Consider the following 25577-nt stretch of genomic DNA (forward strand, 5'->3'; position numbering starts at 1 on the left):
ATACACTATTAGATTTGCTCATTTACCAAACGATCGGATATTAACACGATATGCCAAATAAAGGCCGGGCGATATCGGGTGAATCCGAATGTTCGTTTCACTTCTTACACCTTACTGCTAATTAGCAGACTTCTCTACTCTCCCACCCAAATCACATAATTTTGTTACTTAAAACCTAGCCGCTGATTTTCATTGTCATATTCTCTTCAGAAAAAGGGTAAGGGCACATGGGCAAATTCGGGGAGATTAGACTCCCCGGCGACAAATCCCCTCTTCTCCGGGGCGACAATCTCCCCAAACTGCATTCCCCTACCCTCCCGCCGGCTATAATGAAAAATCGCCAGTAGGATGGCACTCGGTGCGCTTCGTTTTCCGAAGTTCCCTCGCGAGGAAACCAGGCCCTCCTGCATTGCGATTAAATCTCCCCGAATCTCCCCATATATTAGTCTGGAAAGTTCCTGTGCTTCTGTTCGATAACTTTCCAACATTTGAAATTTTCTTTTATTGTGTCACTGTTAACAGTGAATGTTTGTGTTCTCCATGTGAAAATGAACCCTTTTTAGCCCCCTCCCCCAGAATTTCTCATCTCTTTCAGGTCCCCCAGGGACAGAGGTATTTGGGGAACCTGGCCCTATTGGCTCCCTTGGTATGCAAGGTCCCTCAGGAGCCCCTGGAAGCTTTGGGCAACAAGGACCACCTGGGCTGCCTGGAATCTGGAAACAGGAGGTAGGTATGATACAATTGTGAAGAAAGTGGGCATTTTTACCATAGCGTAGGATTTACTAAGCAGCAGCTCACTTTACCTCTCAAATAAGTATCACAGGAATTTAGCTTTTGGGTTTGGGTATATTTCTGAGGCACTGTTTCCCTCCTGCAATGTCATTGCTTGCTCATCCCAGTCATTGTATCTGCTACCTACATACAGCAAACGTTATGAATGGACATTAATAATGACCAACTGCAATACTTTGTGTGCTTTTGCTTTTAAATTATGGTCCAAGGGAATGGCTGATCCCCAGCAAATGTGCAGCCTAACATGGCTGTGTGTGATTATTCCAAAACATTCCGAAACATTTACGTTTCTATTGTTAGAGCCTTCCCAAAATTCATATCCCTGGCACTGTCCCTGGTCTCCTCCTGTAAGCTTCCATCAGAGTATTCTAGTCCAACCCTCTGCTTGAGTCACAGACTCCCTGTCCCACTCCCTGACCCCAACCATGGCCCTGCTGTGCCCAGGCCATGCTTCTTATCACCATACCTGCTCTGGGCTGTTGCTGTGGGTGACCGGATTAAATTCTGAGTTCTGACCCCAGAGTCACACAGGGAGGTGATCACTCTTTCAAGGCTGATGGTGCAGTCACTGAATTCAGCTTCATATTTCCTAGCCTATCACTTTTTCATTCCCTCTGCTTGAGCTCCATCTCTCTCCCTCTTGTATGGACGTCACAATGCGCCTTCCTATGTGACTTTCTATTTTTGAAACCTGAGAGGTGTGAAATGAGGATGCGTCCCAACGGAAAGGTGTTTAAATAAGAGTCCCAGAGACTTTTAACAGAACCATGTATTGGGATCTTCTCTCTTGTGCCGCATGGGATATCAACAGCCAAACAGAGAGAGAGCCATGTCTCAGGGATGAGCCTGCACACGCTTGGCACATGAGTTTTATGGAAAGTCATGATGCCCCCCTGCCAGCTACCCCCAGAGTCACACATAAAATGAACCAGATTTCCCCCTGGTGTCTTACAGCTGTGCCCACAGCCCCTTCTCTCATTGGGACAGTCCTCTGTCTCACTGGCACAGTTCCTTGTCTCACAGTCTCTCATCTCCCAGCTGATCTCCAGCAAGGATACAAGTAGTTCTCTGTGGCTTCCCTATACACAGGTATGATACACAGGGAGCTGTTAAAGTAAAACAAGGCGACAAAGTGACCCCCAAATCATATTTATTAATTTACCAGCAGGGAACCCTACAAAACTTGCAGTTAGCAGTGAGGGGCAGATATTATGATTTTCTGCTTGGAAAGGTAGAGAAATGTCTGTGTGCCTTCAGGCTGCCCTCTAGAGCACTGAAAATGCTGGGAGCCAGTCATGCGAGTTCAATAGGAACTTAAATATTTATATTTATACCAAAGTGTTACACACTCTCACGCACACGGTCACGCACTCAGCTATTGTAGGCCATGATAATTCTAATGTCATTACAACATGCAATTCATCTTCAGCCACACCTTTTAAATAGATAAGGGTAAATAGGGTAAAATAGAGACAACTGAACAAGATGGAGACAGTAGGGCAAGAAGGATACAAAAGGACAAGATAGACATAGAAGGGCTGGATGGAGACAATAAGACACGATTGACACAGAAAGGCTTTATGGAGACAGTTGGGGAAGATGGAGACAGAAGGATTATATGGAGTCAATAGGGCAAGAAGGAGACAATAGGACAAGATGGACACAAAAGGGCTAAATAGAGACAGTAGGACAAGATGACGACAGTTGGGGAAGATGGAGACAGAATGATAAGATGGAGAAAGTAGGGGAAAAAGAGACAAAAGAACAAGATGGAGACAATTGGGGAAGATGGAGACAACAAGACTAAATGGCTGCATGGAGACTGTAGGGCAAGATGAAGACAGTTGGGGAAGATGGAGACAGTAGAGCAAGAAGGAGACAATAGAACAAGATGGACACAGAATTGCTGGATGAAGATAGTTGGGGAAGATGGAGAAAGTGGGATTAGATGGAGACAAAAGGGCAAGAAGGAGACAAAAGGACAAGATGGACAAAGTAGGGCTGAATGGAGACAGTAGGGCTAGATGAAGACACTTGGGGAAGATGGAGACAAAGATAAGATGGAGAAAGTAGGGGAAATAGAGACAAATTAACAAGATGGACACAGAAGGGCTGGATGGAGATTGAACAATATGAGACAGTAGGGAAATGTGACAACAATAGTGCAGAATGGAGAGAGTAGGACAAAAATTGTGACAGCAATGGATTATCTCAGCACAGTATGAATGTTGCCCAACCTACATCCCTCCTCCATTAGCTAGGCACCTGCCTGTAGTTTAACAATAGATGAGGGCCAACATATAAACTGATTTTTATATCAATTATGGACAGCCCCATCTTTAACCCCCCCCCCACAATGTAAGTCATTCTCCTCCTTCCAGATCCACCTCCCTCTCTCAGTCTCTCTCTGAAACATGCCCGTGTTTGTAGGGGGGTCCGGTTCATATCATTCCAGCTAACCACGGTGGCAGAAAGAGTCCAACCGTTCCCAGCAAACAGACAATAATGAACATCCACAGGAAGATGCGATCGATCACCATGGCGACGTATTTCCAGTCCTGCTTCACCTGAGGATGAGAGGGGAAATATCAGCAAATGGAACATTTCTTCTGTGTGTTTACACCTATGGATGGGAGCTGCCATACTGTTTCCTTTACACACTCATTGTGGGTACAGAACATGGCGTTGATACATATTTGTCTTTATGCATGTAGCTAGAAGCTGCCATATGGCTTGCCTAGTGGGAAGCATTCTCTCTTAAAAGACACCTCTAGTTCTTATAAATAGAAGCTGCCGATCTCACTAGGTTGCCTATCAATGGACAAAACAGATGCATTTCTAAATGCGCCACTGGGGTAGAAGGAGAATTTGATGAGACTCGCTTTTGAAGTGGCAATTTCATCCCACAGCCGTGAATGACTTTCACAGGAGCCTGATATAATTTAGCTGCATTTTTTCCTAGGGGGGAGCATCTCCTTTAGAGACAGGAATAATCACACGTGTGTATAGTAAGCAGATAAGTGGCCTTGTCTTCTCACTCGCAATGGATTTCTATAGCTTACAGGTTAGAGCAGCTGCACAGGGAGATAAAAATGGCACAGAAGAGTAAAGGTGTCTGTTCAGATGAATTGAGCCTGACTTATTGCTGGTGACAGTTCTCCTTTAATCTGTAGGTGCACCGGATATTTGTGCGGGAGGCTGATGTGCCGGGGACAGTCACGCTCAGAATAGTAAGAAGGGCAGAAGGGTATCTGAAGAGCAAGGCAGACGGTTGTGAAACTTTAGAGAGAAGGAGGAGGACTGACACGCACAAGATAGATAAGAGCCACTTCACATGGAAAGAGACAAAATGATTGCAGGCTGGGTGCCCACTTTATAACACTGTGTGTGCACCGACACAACAGGCTTCTTTCAGCCTTATCAGGAAGCCCAGCTTGTGCCTGTCTCATAATGGCCGGCACTGACTCACCCAGGCTAGTGAGCCACAAAAGAACAGCAAGCCCACCTCTCTAAGCTGAGACCCTATTAATAACCGGGCCCTTATCAACACCCCCTAGAGACCAATATATAGAAAGCCCTATAGCAGAGGGTCATATGTATTCTCTCTTCCTATGCTGATGGTAAAATCTCCTTTACTCCTCATCAATAAATAACTCATTACCCCTCTCTTGGTAGGGAATTCCATAACCTGACTGGCTTTACAGTAATGATCCCCTTCCAATGCTGCTGATGAAATCTCCTTTCCTCCCCAGCAATGAATCACAAATTTCTGGTAGGGAATGCCATAACCTGACTGCCATATGATATAGAATATTCATGCTCAGTATTGGGCATTAAGGATACTAATTAGATACTAAGCAATACATCTGAGCAGAGTATTTAGTAAAAATCCAATAACTATTTCCCTATATACGTTTCCGATTGCAGCATCAGCAGTAACATACAAATAGTCAGGATTCATTTCCTACTGACTGCTCGAGGCAACTCATGTAATTTTATATATTTCCAATACGGAGACATTGGGGAAAGAACTCGCTGGCCCTTCACTGGCCCCTGATCATATAGAACTTTCCTAACCTGCCAAATTTTGTAAAATGAACATGGTAATTAGAGGGTGTGGCCACAAAAATGGACGTGTCCAAAAAATGTTGCAGCGCTACGTGCGGAAAAAAATGTTGTCTCTCTTTTTACTTCCAAAATGTTGGGAGGTATGGTTTAACAATGCGACCGTTCACCGCAGAATGATAAAAGTATGCCCGTGTATGGCCACCTTTAGTCTCTTGTCCCCTCCCCTAGTATATAAGATCTGGCACCACCTTCCCTTGCCAGTTCTTTGTCCTGTCTCGGAGGTGAAGGACAGAAAAGTTTTCCTCTTATACTTATTTTCTTCGTCTTAGTTTTCGATTTTTACCTTCAAGGATGGGGACATGCAGAGCTGTCTCTCAACGTATGGGGACTTTCCCTCCTTGCTAGCGTTGTGCAGCAAGCGGAATCACCTGAAGCACATCAGCCTTAGATGCTGCACAAAGGAACACAAGGCATCCAGATTTAAAGGCCAGTAATTCCCTTCTTGCTTAGATCACAGCAAGTGGACTCAGTGCACACCATGCTGTTGGTAGGCCAATACCATTCAGTAGCACTTGTATTGGAGTTAAAAGGTATGCTGAGTTACCTATTTATTACTCCTTACGGCCAACAATTTCAGTTTAACTTGATAAGGTGAGGGTAAAAAGAACTACAGTTTGTTACAGTCCCTCCCCTACCTTTTAGGGCGACCAGTGTGGTACCTGGTTTTGGCGCCTTTTTTCGCGGGAGCTTTTCGCACCATTCACGTCATGCGTGCAATGAAAATTTGAAGTGCACGACATTTTTTTGACTCAAGCCTCAAAACGGAGCGATGTCACTACGCTTGTCACGCATCTGACGTCATGACATCATAAAACGCGCGGACATCTCAACGCTGCTTCACACACACTGGAGAAGTTCAGCAGAGGTGCACAGAGTATTTTACACTCTGCAGCAAAGCACATGAGACACATCACACGGCTCTACAGCTGGGCCTGGAGTTGTGGAAAGGCCAGGCCTTGGGTGGCAGTATTTTAGGGGGAGGCATGCTGCGCAACCATACTCATATTGGTTCAGTAACACTATGGATGCGCAGGAGATAAAATAGTTTTTTAAATCTCTCTTGCACCTATTCCCCATTGCTCCAGTCCAGACAATGGAAATATGCGCAAATAAAAGGGAGGGGATGGGGGCGACAAACATCATCAGGCCTGGGGGTATCTGGTATGTGAATCCGACCCTGTCTACAGCTCCACTGTGCAATAAGAGCTCTGCAGTGATGGGCGAATTTCTCCCGTTTCACTTCGCCGAAAAATTTGAGAATTTTCCACGAAATTTGCGAAACGGCAAAAAAATTTGCGAAACACGAATTTTGATGCCAGCGTCAAAATTATTTTGATGCCGGCGACAATTCTGACGTGCATTAAAGTCAATGGGCTCCTATTAATTGTCGCCGGCATCGGAAATTGTCACCGGCGTCGGAATTATCTCCGGGGTCAAATATTTTTGAAGCTGGCGTTGAAATTCGCATTTCGCAAAGTTTTTGCTGTTACGCAATTTTGAAAATTTATTCGCAGGCGGCGAGACTCGGAAATTTGCTGCGAATTCGCACCTGCCGATTAAATTAGCCCATTACTAGAGCTCTGTATTAACAGAACCATGAAAAGATCAGATTCTGCCAAATCCACTAAGAAACCGACTAAAAGGGCAGAAAAAAAGTGTTGAAATGCAGGAAATGCAGACACACACTAAGGAAATCCGAACAAAATTATTGTTCTGACTGTAATCCATCAGAGGCACCGATCTTGTCACTTCAGATCACTGCTACTCCAGAGAATAAATCTCTGTTCAATACCTACAATGACGAGGGGCAACAGCAGGGTGCTACCAGCTCCCCTATGGCAAACAAATGCCAGAAAAAAAGCCAGACCGGAGGTCTCATCCAAACTCTTAAAGGCAATGATGGGGCCTCTATAAATTTAAGATGAGTCAGTAGCAGTTTCTAAAGCAGATAAAGTACTAGGAGTGCAACAGAAAAATAAACAGGTTCTTTCCCAGTATAAGCAATCACTCAAACTATAGACACTGAATGGTCATCCAGATCGCCAATCAGCATTGATCAAGCGCAGCGCCGTTTCTGTTCACATTACTGCCTGAGGCGGCTCCAGTAATGCCACCCCCCAGCCCGATTACATTTCTGGGGGGGAGGCAGCAACGCTAGTGTGGAGAGCACAATTGCGCTCTCTCACCCTAGTAAAGCAGAATTTCCGGTTTAAAAACCGGAAATTCGGCTCTTAAATGCACCAGGAGTGGCTTTTTGCTGCCCCTGGAAACCTAGCTTGCGCTGCCGCCTGAGGTGAGCGCCTCAGCTCGCCTCATTGGCAGATCGCCCCTGACCAAGCGATTTTACAACACCTACCCTATTGCAGGGTAAGATATGGGATAAACCCCCTAAAGTTGATTCTGCAGTTGCACACCTGTCAAATCAAACTGCTCTCCCAACAGAGGAAGCAGCTTTTAAAGACCCCAAGGGCAAAAAAGTGGGGTCAGCTCTTCAAAGAGCTTATGCACAATCAGCAGCAATCCTACACCCAGCAACTGCAGCTGCGGGACTGGCACATGCAGCAAAACATTGGGCCCAGGAACTGAACCACTTGAATCAGCACAACAATTAGCTGCAGAGGTGGATAAACTTCATACTACACTCGTTTTCTTAGCAGATTCTGCATTCGATATAGCCCGACTATCGGCAAGATCCACAACTCGTACAGTGGGTGCCAGAAGGGCTTTATGGCTATGCCAGATTTGAAACAAATAATTACAGAGGCAACAGGGGGTAAGAGTACATTCCTTCCAATGGGGAAGAAAGGACAACTAGACCAACCAAATAGTTTTTCAAACAAGAAACCATGGTCTACTTTCGATCTCTCAATGCTCTTCCTTTCGCAATTCCAACGCTGACCAGGGATCACGGAGATATAGAACACAATGACAGCAACCAGCGAGGCAATCCAGGAAACTGACTGCCCCAAAATCCATATCCTCATGACTCACCTCAACAAGAGTCCTGGGTAGGAGGTCACTTAAAGGTGTCCATACATGGGCAGATTAAGATGTCAATATCGGTCCTTTAGACCAATTCAGTATCTTATCTGCCCATGTATGGGGGCTTCCGACGGGTCTTCCCGACCGATATCTGGCCATGATATAGATCAGGAAGGTTTAATTTGTCCAGCGATCGACCTGTTGGAGCCCATTGCTCCTCGTTGTAATCCAATCGTTCCGCCCTAGGGCTGAACGTTTGGAATATAGCCCTATGTTATTGGGCATATCGGGGAAAGATCTGCTCGCTTGGCAATGTCGCCAAACGAGTGGGTCCTATGGTATATGGCCAGCTTAATACAATTCCTCTCCTACTGAGAGACACATGTCACAGACAAATGGATACTACAAATCATCCAATTCGGATACAAAATTCCCTTCTCAGCCCCCTCCAAAACGATTTGATCAGTCTATTCCCTCCCCGCTAAGAAGCAAGGCATTAGATCTCGCAATTGCCTCTCTGCTACAAGCAGGAGTTATTGCCCCAGTTCCAGAACTTCAAAAGTTTCACGGCTTCTACTCCACCCTCTTTCTGGTGAGAAAATAGGAACACTCCTTCAGGCCAGTCAACCTAAAAACGCATTAGTTTCCAACCACAAGTTCAAGATGGAAGCCGACAATTTCATGACATCAATCGACCTGCTGGATGCTTACCTGCACATACCGATTCACCCAAAGTCACAACCATTCCTGAGATTTGCCATCAGAGACCAGCACTTTCAATTCACAACCCTACCCTTTGGCCTCTGCATTGCTCCACGGGTATTTACAAAGGTCTTAGCAGCAGTTATGGCACACCAACGACGCACAGGAATTCACATCCTACCATACCTGTATGATTTACTCCTGAGAGCTCAGTCAATAACGCAGGCGAAAGCAGACACAGAGATCTGTATACAATTCATGCAACAACACATCTGGTTATTAAACCAACGCAACAGCTACTTCATTCCATCACAAAGAGGGAGACGGAAGGAGGGGATTCACACAGGGAGGGAGGCGACGCAGGGAGGGAGGAAGACGGAAGGAGAGGACACACACAGGGATTAAGATGGAAGGAGGGGGCACAGGGTGGGAGGAAGATGGAGGGAGGGGACGCACACAGGGAGGAAGATGGAGGGAGGAAACTCTGGGAGGTGGGACGGTTTTAAAAATTTTCTGGTGTGGGGGACCCACTAGTTGACTCTTTGCCCAGGGCCCACCAAGGCCTTAAAATGGCCCTGGATGACATGGGCAGAAAACACAGTCCCAGTCATATCCGCAGTATTCATTCCAGTAGTTTTGAACTGGGAAGCGGACTTCCTCAGCAGACGGACAATAGACCAAGGGAATGGGCACTGCATGATGAGGTATTCGCAAAACTAGTACAAAATTGGGGCCTACCAGACATACAGTAGATATCTTAGTGTCCAGACACAATTTCAAACTTCCCTGCTATTGCTCCAGGACCAGATGCACTGGTAATTCCATGGACCTTCAACAAGGTGTATGCGTTCCCACCACTGGCAATCCTTCCCAGAATAATTACCAAGATACAACAGGAACAAGTCACAACCATCTTCATTGCGCCCGACTGGCTGAACAGACTATGGTACACGGACTTAGTCAACATAGTGTCCAAACCGTGGCGATTACCTCTATGACCAGACCTCCTCATTCAGGGTCCAGCCAGACACCACAACTGTGCCATGCTCAGTTTGACAGTCTGGATCTTGAAACCCAACTATTGTCACAAAGAAGGTTTATACCATAAAGATACTTCTCCAAGCCCGAAAGCCATCCACCACAAAAGCATACCACAAAGTATGGTATACATTTCTTACCTGGTGTTCAACATTTAGTACAACAAAGGTAATCATAGATTTCCTTACAGATGGCTTTACTAGAGGACTTGCACTTAACACTCTAAAGTCTCAAATCTTGGATTTATCAGCACTTTCAAATGTGGACAGAAGACTCCACCATACAACGCTTTTTACAGGGAGTTCTACATGCCAGACCACCCTTTAAGGACCCTACTCCTCCTTGGGATTTACCAATGGTACTCGCCACACTACAGAAACCTCCTTTCGAGCCAATAAACTCATGTGAGCTTAAGTGATTGTCCCTAAAGTTGGCATTCCTTATAGCAATCACGTCAGCTAAGAGGGCATCAAAAATGTCAGCGCTCTGTTACAAAGAACCATGGCTGGTTATGCATCAGGATAAAGTTGTCATCAGAAGGGTACCAGGTTTCCTTCCAAAGGTAGTCTTTGGTTTTCATATCAATCAGGAGTTAGTCATCCCTGTCCCCAAACCCAGCTAATGATAAAGAGAAACAATTACACAAACTAGATGTGATGAGAGCAGTTCAAGCATTTCTAAAACGAACTGCAGTTCTACAGAAATCAGACTCTTTGCTGATATCATACTCCACAACTCCACAAGGCCAATGAGTTTCCAAACAACCCATTGATAGATGGTTAGTAGAGACCAAAGCCTTTTCAAGTCAAGGCTCACTCTACTAGAGCAAGTACTTCATGGGCTTTGCAGAACTTGGCTACACCTGAACAAATATGCAGGGCAACCACTTGGGCTTCTCCAAACACCTTTATAAAGTTTTATAAACTACATGTTTTTCTTCAACTTCAGCTGTGTTTGGCCGCAAGGTGTTACAGGCTGCAGTAGCACAGTAAAAACTGTTCATGTAGGCCCGAAAAGTCCCACCCAGGCTGATTTTAGTATGGGTCAGTGGAGACTAGATTCCTTATATGTTACTAACTTGTCTCTTGACCTTACTTGCTCCGTTCACTGAGATACTCCACCTCAATAAGCTTTACAAACGGACTGACAAGGGGAGGTGGAGCCAGACCTTATATACTGGGGTGTGGGGGTCAAGAGAATTTCTCTTCTGTCCTGCCTCCAGAGATGAGATGACATTAACCCACATGTTTGCCTCTTCCGTCAGTCCCCCATATGGATGCCGTCCGGGTTCTTTAGGGATCTCCAAAGCCAACTAACTAGACTTTATTGGTCGCCAGGGGCTCCCAGGGTGCAATATAAAGTATTGACCTCTCCACTTATGGAAGGGGGTTTGGCAGCGCCGGACATGCTAGGATATTTCCTGGCTGCCCACTTGACATCAGTTAAGCGCTGGCTTGGTACTGATCCGGAGGATCCAGTGACATTACTTGAGGCACAGTTGGTGGGTTCACTGGAAGGGCTAAGAAATCTGGTTTACAGGAAACCCCCGGGTGTTCCTTTCCTTACCCCTATGATACATAACACAGTAAGGGCATGGCAGAGGGGTTTGGCTAGATTACATCAGGGCCCTGGGTCTATGTCCCCACACACTCCGCTATGGTTTAACCCTGCTCTACAGGAGTTGGTTTCAGTCCCTGACCCACAACTGTGGGTACACTGTGGGGTAAAATGCCTGGGGGATGTTTTTGATGATGATAACTCCTTGCTCTCTTTCCAACCCACATGTTTGCACTGACAGTTCAGGTCTACTAGAAAAGGATTTTCCAAAGGGTATAAAATCCCTTTATATTCCAGAGGTTTTCGGCACTCACGATACAGATGATAGATATGCCTGGGTGCAGGGTCAACAAATAGTCCCTAGGAATAACGTTTTGGCCTATATTTATGATTGGGAGTTCATTCATTCTTCCCATTCTATGGAACATTTGGATAAATACTCACATTGATAAGATAATTTAAGGAAAATGCACACCATGATAGAAAGTGTTCATCATACTCACAGAGAAGTCAGCATCCTCTGCTTTCTTGTGGTCTGCGATATACTGCACCCCTTCTATAGCCAGCTTAAGTGAGGGAGACATAAGCAGTACATGGTGTTCTTTGGCATTGACTGTTTTGGCACCTTGACTTGTGTTGGCTTGCTTCTCCTGGTTTTTGGGCTTACACACGCATGGAGAGGTGTGACTTTCTGGCTGTGGCTCATTCACATTGCATTTTTGGGCTACTGGGGAACTGCTCGCCTGGCCATTAGTCTGGGAGAAATCTTCATGCAAGTAGCAGTACTGAATGCTTCTTGATCGGCACCGGACTGTGCCTTCATTTGCTTCCTTGGGGGTGTACATCTGCTGCACGCTTACAGAGCGAAGCTTAGGCATTAAATTTGGCTGGGCCTCAGACAGTAACTTAGTCTGAGGCTTTGGAGAAGGGCAACTGGTTAAAGCAGATTCCTCACACAACATGGAATACTGTCCTGATGGGGACTTGCAAACTACTTGAGTATTGTGTTCCAGCTGATGACAACAGGAAGAAGTTGGAGATGGTTGTTGGCTGGTGGGACTGGCAGATGATGAACTAGGAAATGCTGGTTCAATGTCACTCTCAGACCAAAGCTTAGGTGGGGGGTTGAAGCTCCCTACATGAAGAGACTCTATTAATTTCTTGCAATTGTCTTTCGCTGGTCTCTTCATGAAGAGAACTCGAGGTACCACATCCAGGAATGTCCTACGGACCCAGGCTGGCATGGTGTGTGTACGTGGGGATCTGTGATGCACATTTAACACAAAGACAGTGATGATGATGGAGAGGGTCACAAAGATCATAGTAAAGAGTAGGTACTCTCCAATCAAAGGGATGACAAGAGATGTTGAAGGAATGATCTCAGTTATGAGGAGAAGGAAGACAGTCAAGGAAAGAAGCACTGATATACAGAGCGTGATCTTCTCTCCACACTCAGATGGGAGGTAAAAGACTAGCACAGTGAGGAAGGAGATCAGAAGACAGGGAATGATGAGGTTGATTGTGTAGAACAATGGTAGTCGTCTGATGATGAAGGAATAGGTTATGTCTGAATAAATCTCTGTGCAACACTCATATTTCTTGATATTATAGTTGCCCACAGCATTGACAATGACCCACTCACCACTCTCCCAATAGTCCAGCTGGTCAACATGGCTTTGCATGCTGATCAGATCTATCTTGGCTCGGTCATAAGTCCAAGAGCCAAACTTCATGGTACAGTTCTGCTGGTCAAAGGGGAAGAAGGTGACATCGATACTACAAGAGCTCTTGTAGATTGCTGGTGGCATCCACTTGATTCGACCATCATGGAAGAGATGAGCTTTTGTGAGATGGGTAATGGCAAAGTCACCGTCGGCACTTGGGGGAAAAAAGAGGGACACTTGTTTAACATTTGATAATCTATAGTGAATATGACTTGCACACTCTGCAACAAATAACCCAGATTCCACTTATTAAGGGAAATACAGTATATCGAATAGAAATTTGGCACAAAGTGACATTTTCAGCACGTTTCATTTATACACGTAGAGGAGATTTCACACATTTTGTCTACTTTCTGTTATGTTTTTGTGGCTGAGGTTGAGTAGAGTATAACAGTGCTTTATTAGCAGGTTCATGCGACCATTAATCTTCAACAGTAGCTTCAACTCGAATACTTTTAAGCAGTATAGAATGTACACAGTATAACTCTTGTGCACAGTAACACCTAAAGGCCCTTTGTATAAACACCACACTTTCCATCTGTGCTTGGCACTTACCTCCTCTATGAATGTTTAAATGCCCTGATGGGTTACTTGCTCTGGCCCTCTGGATTTTCTAATTCTTTCACTGGCTACAGCTTTGTCCAACCCCTCCCCACATCAATATGTGGATACAGTCGGCGCCACACTCACTAGAGCAAAAGCAGTTTCTGCCCTAATATCAGCCTCAGTTCATCAGAAACTGGCAAACTGCAGTATGGGCAGATTTTGATATTCCCTATGTAGAACAGAGATACTAAACGTGGAATTGGCACTGCATTTATACTGCTATATATTCTGGGCCATTATACATGGAATTGCCACTGTATGTATCCTGGTATGTGTTCTGGGGTATTATACAAGGAACCAGTACTGCATTTATATCCCTGGAATACTATGAAGGCATTTGTCAAAAATGTCTTTAATTAGCCCCTCCAAACATAAAACTCACCCTCCACCCTTGCATTTGAGCTTTTTATAGGAATAAATGTTTTTCATCCATTGATTACCCCCTTGAATGTGCTTCAGCCTAATGTGACTTTGCCCACCCACCATCAGAAGCCATGGCTGAAGAGGTGCCAGGAGACCCACCCCTCAGGTACTGTATCAGAGGGGTAGGAAAAAGCCAAGTGATAGTTTAACACTTAGGAACAACTTAGTGTACCAGCATGCTCCTGAATAAACCCGCAAATACGTCAGTATCACTTTAAATCCATTTAAAGTGAATTATGCTCCCAGATGAAGACATCTTTCCCTTTCAGTAAGTGATCAGCGACAGCATCTTTATTCATTAGCTACATTTCACTGCTTTGGTGAAAGGGTAGGTCCCTACGGCTGCACCGGGCGGTAGGAAGGCAAGGCTGGAGATTATGATAATTTTTTAGCTAACTAGTCAAGGCAATTTTCTTACAGTTTTGACCAGGTGCTGGGGGGCCCCAAGAGAATCACAAGGGCCATGTGTCAAAATGAAATGAGATTCTGCTCTACTGTGTGTCAGGTTGTGCGTTTATTGGAGTACATGGATCCGCATTCTGATTATTTGCCCTTATACCCCTGGAACACTTGGATTCTTCTCTGTTTTTCTTTTCACTTGTATAGGAAATATATTAAAGCACTGGAACTAGCCCTTTTCAACTCTAAATGCCCACATCATATGTTTCCCATTCAAGTGAAAGGGATTAGACAATGGTATATTTGAATGCTTCGCCAATGGCTGAAAATCAGTTTATCTGCCACTTTGTTATTTACAGCCAATAGGTGGCACTATACAAGCATTCCATTTGCACTCAGTAGGCCAGTTCTTCCATGGCTTCTCTCCTCACCAATATTTTCTGCTTGAGTTTCCATGTCCTTTTATCTTCATTGCATGTCATCAAGATTGGGCTGGTCTTGTCTCCCCCCCCCCCATGCCACCATAAATTTAAATTCTTCCTCACCCTCACCTTCCACTCTAATGTTACCCTTTGGAAAATCTCATGCATCTGATTGGCTGCCATTGCATAAAACATTCATACAAATTTGTTATTTATAGGAACTGCTAGTTGTTCTTTTCTGCTCTCCGCATCCACACGCATCACTGACGCCCTTTAGAAATAACATACAATCTGACCTGGTGGTGGAACACAGTTTGGCATCAGGTGACATATTGCCCTTTAATATTTGAGGCCACAGAACTGGGGTTCAATACTTGGCTATTGCATTAGGTGTATAGACAGTACTCAGTATAATACAGTAATTACTCTACTCTAACACCAGCCCTGCTGGGAGTTGTAGGAAGTGGACAGATTGAGGATAGATCTCAGCCTTCTCCCCATTCCGCATCCACATGCAGCATCTTCTCTTGCTAATTATAATCCTTCTCCCACCCCGGTGACCCCAACACTTTCAGATCCACCGTCCACGCATATGCCAGGCTCTTCTCTGAGCGGCATTTCCCTCTCTCTGATGAAGGCCGAGGCCCAGAGGAACAAAAGGTTCACAGAGGGGCTGAATGAAGGCACTATAAATAGCTGCATCTCTTGCAGGGGCTCCTCTGGTTATACGACAGGGTAAGAGCATTATTCCCACTTAGCTAAATGTATCCACGGGGAAGACAAATATTTCATTATGAGTCATAGGGAGATGCCAGCAAAAACTGGGTCACTTCATCTTTTATTTGGCACCCAGCGCTCACACTGGTAAGGAGCAAGGGCACGGCAAGGCTAATTACATTGCTGTGCATATAAATACTGAAACACAGCAGCAACTAGGATCACTGAAAAGAAAAGTTAAATATGTGTGGGCCATTTTGCACCCCTTAACTCCTGAACCCCTCAGCAGTTTTTCCAATGAAGCAAAGTAGAAGTCAGATGTGTTCTCAGTGTTCAGTGCCCTGCTCAGCCCAAGACATGCCACTCCCATCCGGAACTAGGAAGAGCCTAAGGCACTCACAGTGGGCCATAGCAAGGAAACAGTACAGTGAATACACATGATGTGCCCCTCATGCACCCAAGTAACCCACCATCTGCTTCCTCCATCCCCCTGCATGCAAGCCACTACTCATGCAGTCTGAACTATGGGGAAAAAAACAATATGGCACCTAAATAAAAAACAATATGGCACCTAAAGAAAAAACAATATGGCACCTAAAGATTGTATTGAGCATGGCAGCTCTGCATTTTCATGGAACTGGGACCAACTGAATGCAGGTAAAGTCCCATTGGGGATTATTTTCAACATCTCATTCACTGCAATAAGTTATTGTAGTTAGTTCCCTTAAAGCAGACAATCATACACGTGTTGACTGGGCGATCCTACTCTGCGCCCAGTACATTTAGTGATCATATTCCCCCTTAACTGCCTCTTCTTCAGAGTAACCAGTGCCCAGTACCCCTTCCATTCCTTTTATCAGCTTACTTGTTTTTCTCTATACTTTCTCTATATCATTACAGCTCCATATTTATATATACTTGTAGCAGCACTCTCAGGCAAAAATATCTAGGAAGTGGCCTTAAGGGGATTGCTGATATTCTCCTCTTGTATACAAAGAAAACACACAGAGGCAGCACTTACAAAGTGTATTAAGTGAGAAAGATAAAATTACAGGTATATCTATATACAGTAAATAAAGAAAGAAAAATGCTGTTGCACACAGGGACTTTTAAATGGAGTAAAAAATATCTTTCTTGCATAATCAATGTTTCAGCCCTCACTGGGGCCTTTGTCAAGAAATGCCCCAGTGAGGGCCGAAATGTGGATTATGCAAAAAAAGATTTTTTTACTCCATTTAAAAGCCCCTGTGTGCAACAGCATGTTTCTTTTTTTTTTACCTGCCACATCTAATTATGGAAAACGTTGGGGAGCAAAACAAGTGTAGGGACCCGTAGGGTTAATTCCCCTACGGTCTGAAAACCACATGGTGGAAATCCCCTGTCTTTTGCAGCTGCAGGGTCTCCATGGGTCTTGCCCTTGTCCCTGTGCAGCATTATTGGCAGATACCGAACGGGTGTCACAAGGTGTCACTGCTGCACCCCTTCTGAATATATAGGAGAGCCATGTGCTCACAGGAGGGATTCCTACTTTCAACTTCATAGAGAGAAGGTGGATAGAACTCATGCAAAGATGTAGGGGGCTAAAAGGAGTTTGAATCTCAAGGGTGAGTGGTTCCTGCCACGTGGGAGCAAATACCTTGTCCAATGGGAAAGGTATTTGGGCAGGTAGCTCTACCTGGGGACACTGGTACTCTTTTGGAAAAAAGGGACTGAGACTCTTTGTCTGCCTGAGTAGTGTGGGACTTTGCCTGGCAGGGAGGTGTCAGGACTGGACTTGCACAGGTTCCCCAGGGTAGTGGGTCATGCTATTGAATGCATATTTGTACTGTGAATATTTACTTCCCCTTTAATCTGCACTTTCTTTATTATGAATTTGATATTGTTATAAAGCAAAGTGTGCGTTGAATGTTTTCCTAATGGGGCCACCCGCAGGTGTATGTACAGATCCCATTAGGTGGAGGCACTGCCAGGAAAAGAACTTCCCAGTACCCTTTCACCTTGCAAAGAGGACTCAGGACCTGAGTTGGTAAGAAGGTACAACCTTGGTACCGAGGGGTCACCAATAGGGTTTTACACAAGCATGAAAAAAGTTCCTAGGGGGTGACAAAAAGGGCTGTAATTGTTTATTTGATAGCCCCTATGTGGACTGGCAGACTAAAGGTGGGACTGTTTGAAGATCCATGCATTACAGGATCGGCCTGTGTTTGGCCACTTTTAACTTTTAGGAGTAGGTCCCAGGCAAAAGGGATGAGTTAGACAACAAACTTTTCCATGGTGTAATCATTATATGCCAAAATGATTCTGTGTAACTCTTCTCCCTTCTACTCCGTCAGACTGATGCTCCCTCGTTGCTGCCAATACTGAAAACATTTCTGGCATATTTTAATATAAATCAGATCTAAACCTGAGGCATGGACTGTCAGTAAGTATCAGCCATTGTGCCAATACTGGGTCTGGATTCTTCCCTCGTCAGCACTAATCCCATCCCCAATGTAGCAGCTACACCAAGGACTGGCTGCACAGATCTAAGCAACTAGTAAATGCTCCCCTATGAATACATATTATAGTGGTAAAAATCCCAGGGAGCAATGCTGGCCTTCAGAGCTGACAATCTGTTCATTCCAAGAAACTTCTAGATCTGAAGCGAAAACCCCCAGCAGTCAAAAATTCCCTTACTTACATTTGTTACATCATTGCTCCAAGTATCCGTCCCTCTGGGGTATTCTTCCCTAACAAAAAAGCCTGCACGGTGGCTGCCGCCGGAGCACAATTATCATCACTTTGGCTTTTTTACAGCTTTAATTACAGCAGAATTTTAATGAAGGTAGCAGAACGGTGTGAGGAAATGTGCAGGGAAAGTTATTTAAATCAGGAAGCATTAAAGGGGGAAGAATCTCAGCAAATATCTCTGTTTGATGGGAAGCCCAGGGGCAAATAATCAGGTGTTTGTTCTGCTGAGTGGCAGTCTCCGCTTCCTCAGTCACTGTGGCCCTTTAGATATTGTTGGAGTACAATTCCCATCATCAGCCAAAGCCATGCCAGCCGTGAAACATCTGTGGATGTGACCATGTCATATCTGCCCATTAATTCACAGTATGGCCATAGCATCAGTTTAATTACCTCCAAGGAGGAATTTGCTAAAGCAGTGCAATTGGAGTGCAGTGGAAATATCAAATCCCCCTCAACAGACGAGGTAGACGCAGAACTTTGTTGCAAAAAATCCTTTTATTGACACTACATGTTTCGAGCAGAAAATGCCCATTTCTGCTCGAAACATGTAGTGTCAATAAAAGGATTTTTTGCAGCAAAGTTCTGCGTCTATATGGTCTGTTCCACTAACTAGACTTTCAATTGATTGCCAGTACCGAGGACGGGGTACAGGAACTGACCATCAAGGTTATAAAAACTGATGGGAGAAATACCACATCCAGTGGAAACAAAGAAGCTTCTAAATCCCCCTCAACAACTTATCTTGAATCTCTAACAAGCAAGGGATAGGAATTCTGTAAACTCACCGCACTACACTACATGATAACATGAAAAAAAGTCTCAGAAAAGTCTATCTCATTACATGGGGTTGACTGACATCTCTATAGCTACTTCAGGGCAGAGACACATGGTCAGATTCAGGGGCGGAACTACTGGGGGAGCAGGGGGTGCGAGCGGGCCATGGCCCACACCCCCTCAGGGCCCTCCGGCAGTCCGCCCGCCGCATGTTCCCCGGCCAGTTCCGGGTGTACGGAGGGGGGCGGGGGCCCGGCTGCGCGTCCTGCGCCAGAGCCCGCCCCCCTCTAGTTCCGTTTCTGGCCAGATTCGGGGAGATTAGTTGCCCAAGGAAACTTCGAGAGACTTCGGGAAACTAATCGCTTCAAGTGACATTACTCTGTGATTTGCATTCTAGCTGGCGGGAAGGCAGGGGTAGGCAGTTCGGGGAGATTAGTCGCCCCGAAGAAGAGGAGATTTGTCCCCGGGGCGACTAATCTACCCGAATCTGACCGTGTGTCTCTGCCCTAAAAGTTAAAAAAAGAACATTTTCAGGAAAAACTATAAATGTCCAGTTGCCCTTGACTTAATTCTACTAAATAATATATTATGACCTGGATAAATGAGAATCTTCATAGACATTATTCTACATATTAGCTGATCGGCTTTTTGATCTCAAATCCTTGTCCCTCTCATTTCTATATCGGCTCTTACACACAGGCGTTTTTAAAATGCGTTGGATGTTCAGCAAGTGCAAGAAAATGCAGCATTTTGCTTCTAATCAATGGAAAATTTGCAAACACAGTAAGACATGAATGGAGTAGAATGAGTACAGAAAGGCAGAATATAAAGGAAAATTTGCAAATTTGTTCAAGTGCGTTCAAACTTATAAAAAAAAACCTCACATGTGTATGAGCCCTAAATAGTTTTGTTTCTGGCTTTCACACAGAATCAGATTTGTTACAGATATTTGTATCATCACAGTTTCCTTGGATATGGAATGGAGTATCTTCCTACAAACTCATACACATGATGCTCTGCTAAGAATCAATCCTAGGGCCATGAAGCTAGAATGCCCACTTGCCTCTGAGATATCTGGCATGGAAAAGCCATTTGCATCTCTTATTAAATCAATGCCCTAATAGAGTCTTGTAGATTATAAATCAGGATTTATAGGAATGGCTGCTGCTCTTGTTCCCGGAGACAAACTGATTTACTGCTCCCATTAATATAACAACACAGACAATTTGAGAATAACGAGCGGGGCCTTTGAGGTTGAGCCAGAGGGAGAGGGAGAGGCGTAAATCAGGAGCTTTATTTTATTTATGATCTTTAATTGTCTAGTACATCATTTCATTTTGCCGAGGCAGAGGCTTGCCACTTGCAGCTTTCCAACCACTGTTGAGGTGAGACTCCTGAATCCCAATGCTTTAGTCGCACTAGAGGAGGAAAGTCCAACAAGCTCCATCTTAGCTGTTTCCAATGTTAAACTTGAAATCAGTCCTGTAGCCAGCAAGCTGGCAATCCCAACAAACCCAGCTAAATGTTTCAGAAACCTACCTGTAAGGAACATAACTACAGAGGAAGCAGACCCTACGGCTGCAGGGAGCACCAGGAGTTATAAGGGGCCCCATGAGACCCTAATTAATGTGCAATTTCAAAATATATATTGGTAAAACAGAACAACCTCTAGATAAGTTGGAGGCCATAAAATACACATTAAAACGTAAGGGGGAATATAGATTGTCTGCCACTGCTACCTATGCAAATAACATGCTTGCACCCAACATAGTGCCTATTACCCAAAGGCTGGGACACCTATTCACTTTTATCTTACTGGAGATAATGGAATACTGACAATAAAACCCCCATGAGAAACCTAAAGGCATTGGACCAGTCTCAGCCCACAAGCAAAAGCACTGGGGCAAATCTAGTGATCAGTAAATGCTCTATTTGCAGCACTAATTATAATCCAGGGGCCAGTTATTATTATGGCTGTGGAGTGGTTGTTCTGAGTACAAGGAGAGGGAAGGATTCACATTTCCCTTGAGCTTTCTCTGAAATTTTCAGGTTGACTCAATTTATCTTTTGCCCTATTTAAGATCATTTCCCAGGTTTTCATTATTTTTACCAGTTACGTTATGACAGTTCTTTGACAAATGATATCACAGACCCCAGTGTCTCTATATATATCCATGTACCAAGACTACTACAAATGAGCACATCTGTCTCTTTATAATACCCTCCTACATGTTTCTATGCGGAGGTCCAAAGTTCTGCAAACCCTTACTTGTTGTACAAGACAATATCCGGCCTCCAGATCAGCTCTGAGGGGATCCGGATTGAAGTCACATTCTCATACTCCAGGGGGTCCCAGCGCAACTTGTAATCGTTCCACTCCTACAAAGCAATGGGGGAAAGTTGGGTGAGCTAAGAGAGGCACATGGGAAAGATAAATAGACAGTAATGTTTCACTTTACAGATTTCAGCTGATAAAAACAATAAGGTCCAGACTCTCTATTTACAACCCATTAATCTGTATCATATATTCACTGTTTAATTGCACAGACTTCCCCCTATAACTCATCTTATTGCTCTACATAATTTCCCTGTAACTCCTCCCATTGCTCAATATAACCCTCCCTATTTCTTCCATTGTTCTGTATACCCCTGCCTATTACCCCAACTACTGCTCCATATAACCCACCTATAACCCCTCCCATTGCTCAATATAACTCCCAATAACTTCTTTCATTGCCCTGTACGACCCCATCACTATATGTGCTGCTTAATATTCCCAGGATGCTAAGTGGACACTTACCTGCTTTACCCACACATTGGTTGTCATCATCTGATTCTTTTCATCCTAAAATTGAGAAAAAAAGCTGATGCCAAAGTAACCCAAACGGTATAATCCTGACTTCAACACCATAAATGGTTACAACATAAAATGTAAGAGGATCTTGATTTAAGAGCTGGTGCTCCTAATCATCGCATTTATACCTGTGACCTGACTTGACCGGTGTCCATGTGAGTGTGGAAAATGATCATTATGGGTCCCTTCAAGGGTCTTCGTCTGTCCCCCCCACATACATGCCTAACAAACATCGACTATGGGGCGAGTCAATGACATATTCTATCAACTTTTTGTTTTTTTTTTACAGTCAAGTCCTTACTGGCATCAGACTACCACTATGGAGAAGTGCATCAACCACAGACATGACAATAAGATCACTGCATTGCATTAACCCCATACATGCCTAACGCAGGATTTCTAAACTACACTCTTCAAGACCGTCTGCTTCTTGTGCCCCTCCCCCAATGTGCGTGCAAACGGTTTTACCATTTCTCTGGTTCCAGCTCTGTAGTGTAACCATGCGGCTGGGCATGCCGCCCCTAAAAATGTGCCGCCCATGCCAGGGCTTTTGTGGCCTCACCACAAATCCAGGCCTGTACATGACAGTAAAATCATTGCAGAAAACTGACTGAACTTATTGCCAGAGTAGTACATAGTTTATTCCCTCTCTAGTCTCTACCTCTGCTCATTGATAACAGATACTGGAACCAGTCATTTTGCTTCAAATGAAAGAGGTCTACATAAAAAGTTCAAGCTAAAAATCACTTGTGTGCTCAGTAAATAAACACCTGGACACCAAAACATTCTTGGCATGCCCAGCGGGGGCAATCCATAACCATCCTTGACGTGCCCAGTAGATACACATAAGAGTGCCCAGTATATACCCACTGGACACCCTGAACTGGAATTCATGGTATATACTTATAGGTGAAGGACATATCCTTCCTTGGTGAGCCCAGCATATACACACTGGGCAGTCTATAGCCTTCCTTGATTCCTTGGTGGACCCAGTGTATACCCTATGGTGTTGTCCACAGTCTTCCTTGGTGGGCCCAGTAATATACAGTAGCTGCTGGGGTAGTGAGGGGATATTCTGTTATAAAAAGCTCTCCTATGTATCAGCCCCAGGGCAGCTCAGGAATAATTGATATGTTGATGAGAAACAGACTGGAAAGTGTAGAAGGTGCCAGCTAAATACCATTAGTGACTCAGCTAAAGCTCTATACATTATTTAATGGCCCAGAGCTAATATTTCCCCCCCCCCCATTCTCAACCATATTGCTGGTATGTAGAAAGATAAATGGGATGACTGGAGCAGCTCTGTTTGTGCCAATCCTTTCCTCATTAAAAGGCAATATCACTCCTCCTGTGCAGCGGCCTCATAGGAAGGGAAGTTACTATTGCAGGAAAGGGTGTTATTAACCTGGGGGGGGGGAATCCTGGTGACTGGTCTTGCCAGATCCAAGCCAGAATTGGCTTTGGTGGCAGGGCTGCTCCATCTTACTGTCTTATTCGTCTATCTATCTATCTATCTATCTATCTATCTATCTATCTATCTATCTATCTATCTATCATCTATCTATCTATCTATCTATCTATCTATCCCTCTATCTATCCATCCATCCATCCATCCATCCATCCATCCATCCATCTATCTATCTATCTATCTATCTATCTATCTATCTATCTATCTATCTATCAATTATCGATATAACTGTCTGTCTGCCTGTCTGTCTGTCTGTCTGTCTGTCTGTCTGTCTGTCTGTCTATCTATCTATCTATCTATCTATCTATTTAGCTGTCTCTCCCCTCTGGATGTTTGGGTAAAGCCCCCTTGTAGGTCAAGGGGCAGTCAGTGATGAATACAGAGCACAGTGTTGCCACATTGACATTATGCCTGAGTTGTGAAAGTGTGAGGTCTTCCCCCTCCCCCCGGGGCCCCTGACTGTCACCTGCTAATACGTGTCCATTGATTGTCCAAGCTCCAATAAATAGAAATAATTTCTAGAAAAAGAGCTCCGGGCCCGTAAACTACTTTTGCCTTGTAATAAACAGAAACCCAGATTTTTCCAATCTCTCAGCAGCCATAGCCTCATCCACAATGGGATCCAACAGCGACAAAGTGCAGCAATAGGGCAAACAGGGGCCCCGGGGCTTGTTTATACCCAGTTAGAATTGTTTCTATAACACATTATTCACTTGCATGTTATTATCAATCATCTTTCTTATCTGTGTTTCACTCACTGCTTTCCTCCACCTAAAGACAAAATCAGGGTTTTCCGTCCAATAACATCGGTAACTAATCTAATCTGCCTCCTCGCCAGAGCGATCATGCCTTGATAAGACTCGTGCTGATGGTTTGCGACCAACAGCGAATCTTAATGACAAGGGCAAAGCATGACATTCACCAGCTAATCCACAGGCACATATAGTATGGAACGTATTCCCAGTCCCAAACCAGGATTTCCATAGGTATTCCATTGTTATTCCCTATCTCAGTGAAACCCCCATATCATATATGCACATAATGTAACTGTATAATATATAGGCACAGATATACCCCCATCTTTCCCCCAACCACCGTCACAGTGTAACCCCCATATCATATATGCACATAATGTAACTGTATAATATATAGGCACAGATATACCCCCATCTTTCCTCCAACTACTGTCACAGTGTAACCCCCATATCATATATGCACATAATGTAACTGTATAATATATAGGCACAGATATACCCCCATCTTTCCTCCAACCACTGTCACAGTGTAACCCCCATATCATATATGCACATAATGTAACTGTATAATATATAGGCACAGATATACCCCCATCTTTCCTCCAACCACTGTCACAGTGTAACCCCCATATCATATATGCACATAATGTAACTGTATAATATATAGGCACAGATATACCCCCATCTTTCCTCCAACCACTGTCACAGTGTAACCCCCATATCATATATGCACATAATGTAACTGTATAATATATAGGCACAGATATACCCCCATCTTTCCTCCAACCACTGTCACAGTGTAACCCCCATATCATATATGCACATAATGTAACTGTATAATATTTAGGCACAGATATACCCCCATCTTTCCCCCAACCACTGTCACAGTGTAACCCCCATATCATATATGCACATAATGTAACTGTATAATATATAGGCACAGATATACCCCCATCTTTCCTCCAACCACTGTCACAGTGTAACCCCCATATCATATATGCACATAATGTAACTGTATAATATTTAGGCACAGATATACCCCCATCTTTCCCCCAACCACTGTCACAGTGTAACCCCCATATCATATATGCACATAATGTAACTGTATAATATATAGGCACAAATATACCCCCCATCTTTCCTCCAACCACTGTCACAGTGTAACCCCCATATCATATATGCACATAATGTAACTGTATAATATTTAGGCACAGATATACCCCCATCTTTCCCCCAACCACTGTCACAGTGTAACCCCCATATCATATATGCACATAATGTAACTGTATAATATATAGGCACAAATATACCCCCCATCTTTCCTCCAACCACTGTCACAGTGTAACCCTCTGACTACAGGGGAAGACATTAGAATCATATTACAAGTCATTGCTGCTTGATTTACATAGTTAGTTACATAGTTACAGAGTTACATAGTTAAATTGGGTTGAAAAAAGACAAAGTCCATCAAGTTCAACCCCTCCAAATGAAAACCCAGCATCCATA

General features: G+C 44.2%; 1 protein-coding gene across 1 annotated transcript in view; it reads right to left on the reverse strand.

The window, feature by feature from the left end:
* Nucleotides 1–2569: 2569 nt before the first annotated feature.
* Nucleotides 2570–25577, reverse strand: part of chrna4.S (cholinergic receptor, nicotinic alpha 4 S homeolog) — a 32474-nt gene continuing 9466 nt past the window's right edge. The window contains exons 3-6 of the mRNA XM_018238261.2: nucleotides 21795–21839; nucleotides 21264–21373; nucleotides 11703–13077; nucleotides 2570–3359 (exon numbers count right to left, since the gene is read on the reverse strand). Of these exons, the coding sequence (XP_018093750.1) occupies nucleotides 3234–3359; nucleotides 11703–13077; nucleotides 21264–21373; nucleotides 21795–21839 (1656 nt within the window). The 3' untranslated portion in view covers nucleotides 2570–3233. The remainder of the gene's footprint in view (nucleotides 3360–11702; nucleotides 13078–21263; nucleotides 21374–21794; nucleotides 21840–25577) is intronic.

Source organism: Xenopus laevis, chromosome 9_10S, assembly GCF_017654675.1.
Source record: "Xenopus laevis strain J_2021 chromosome 9_10S, Xenopus_laevis_v10.1, whole genome shotgun sequence".
NCBI lineage: Eukaryota > Metazoa > Chordata > Amphibia > Anura > Pipidae > Xenopus > Xenopus laevis.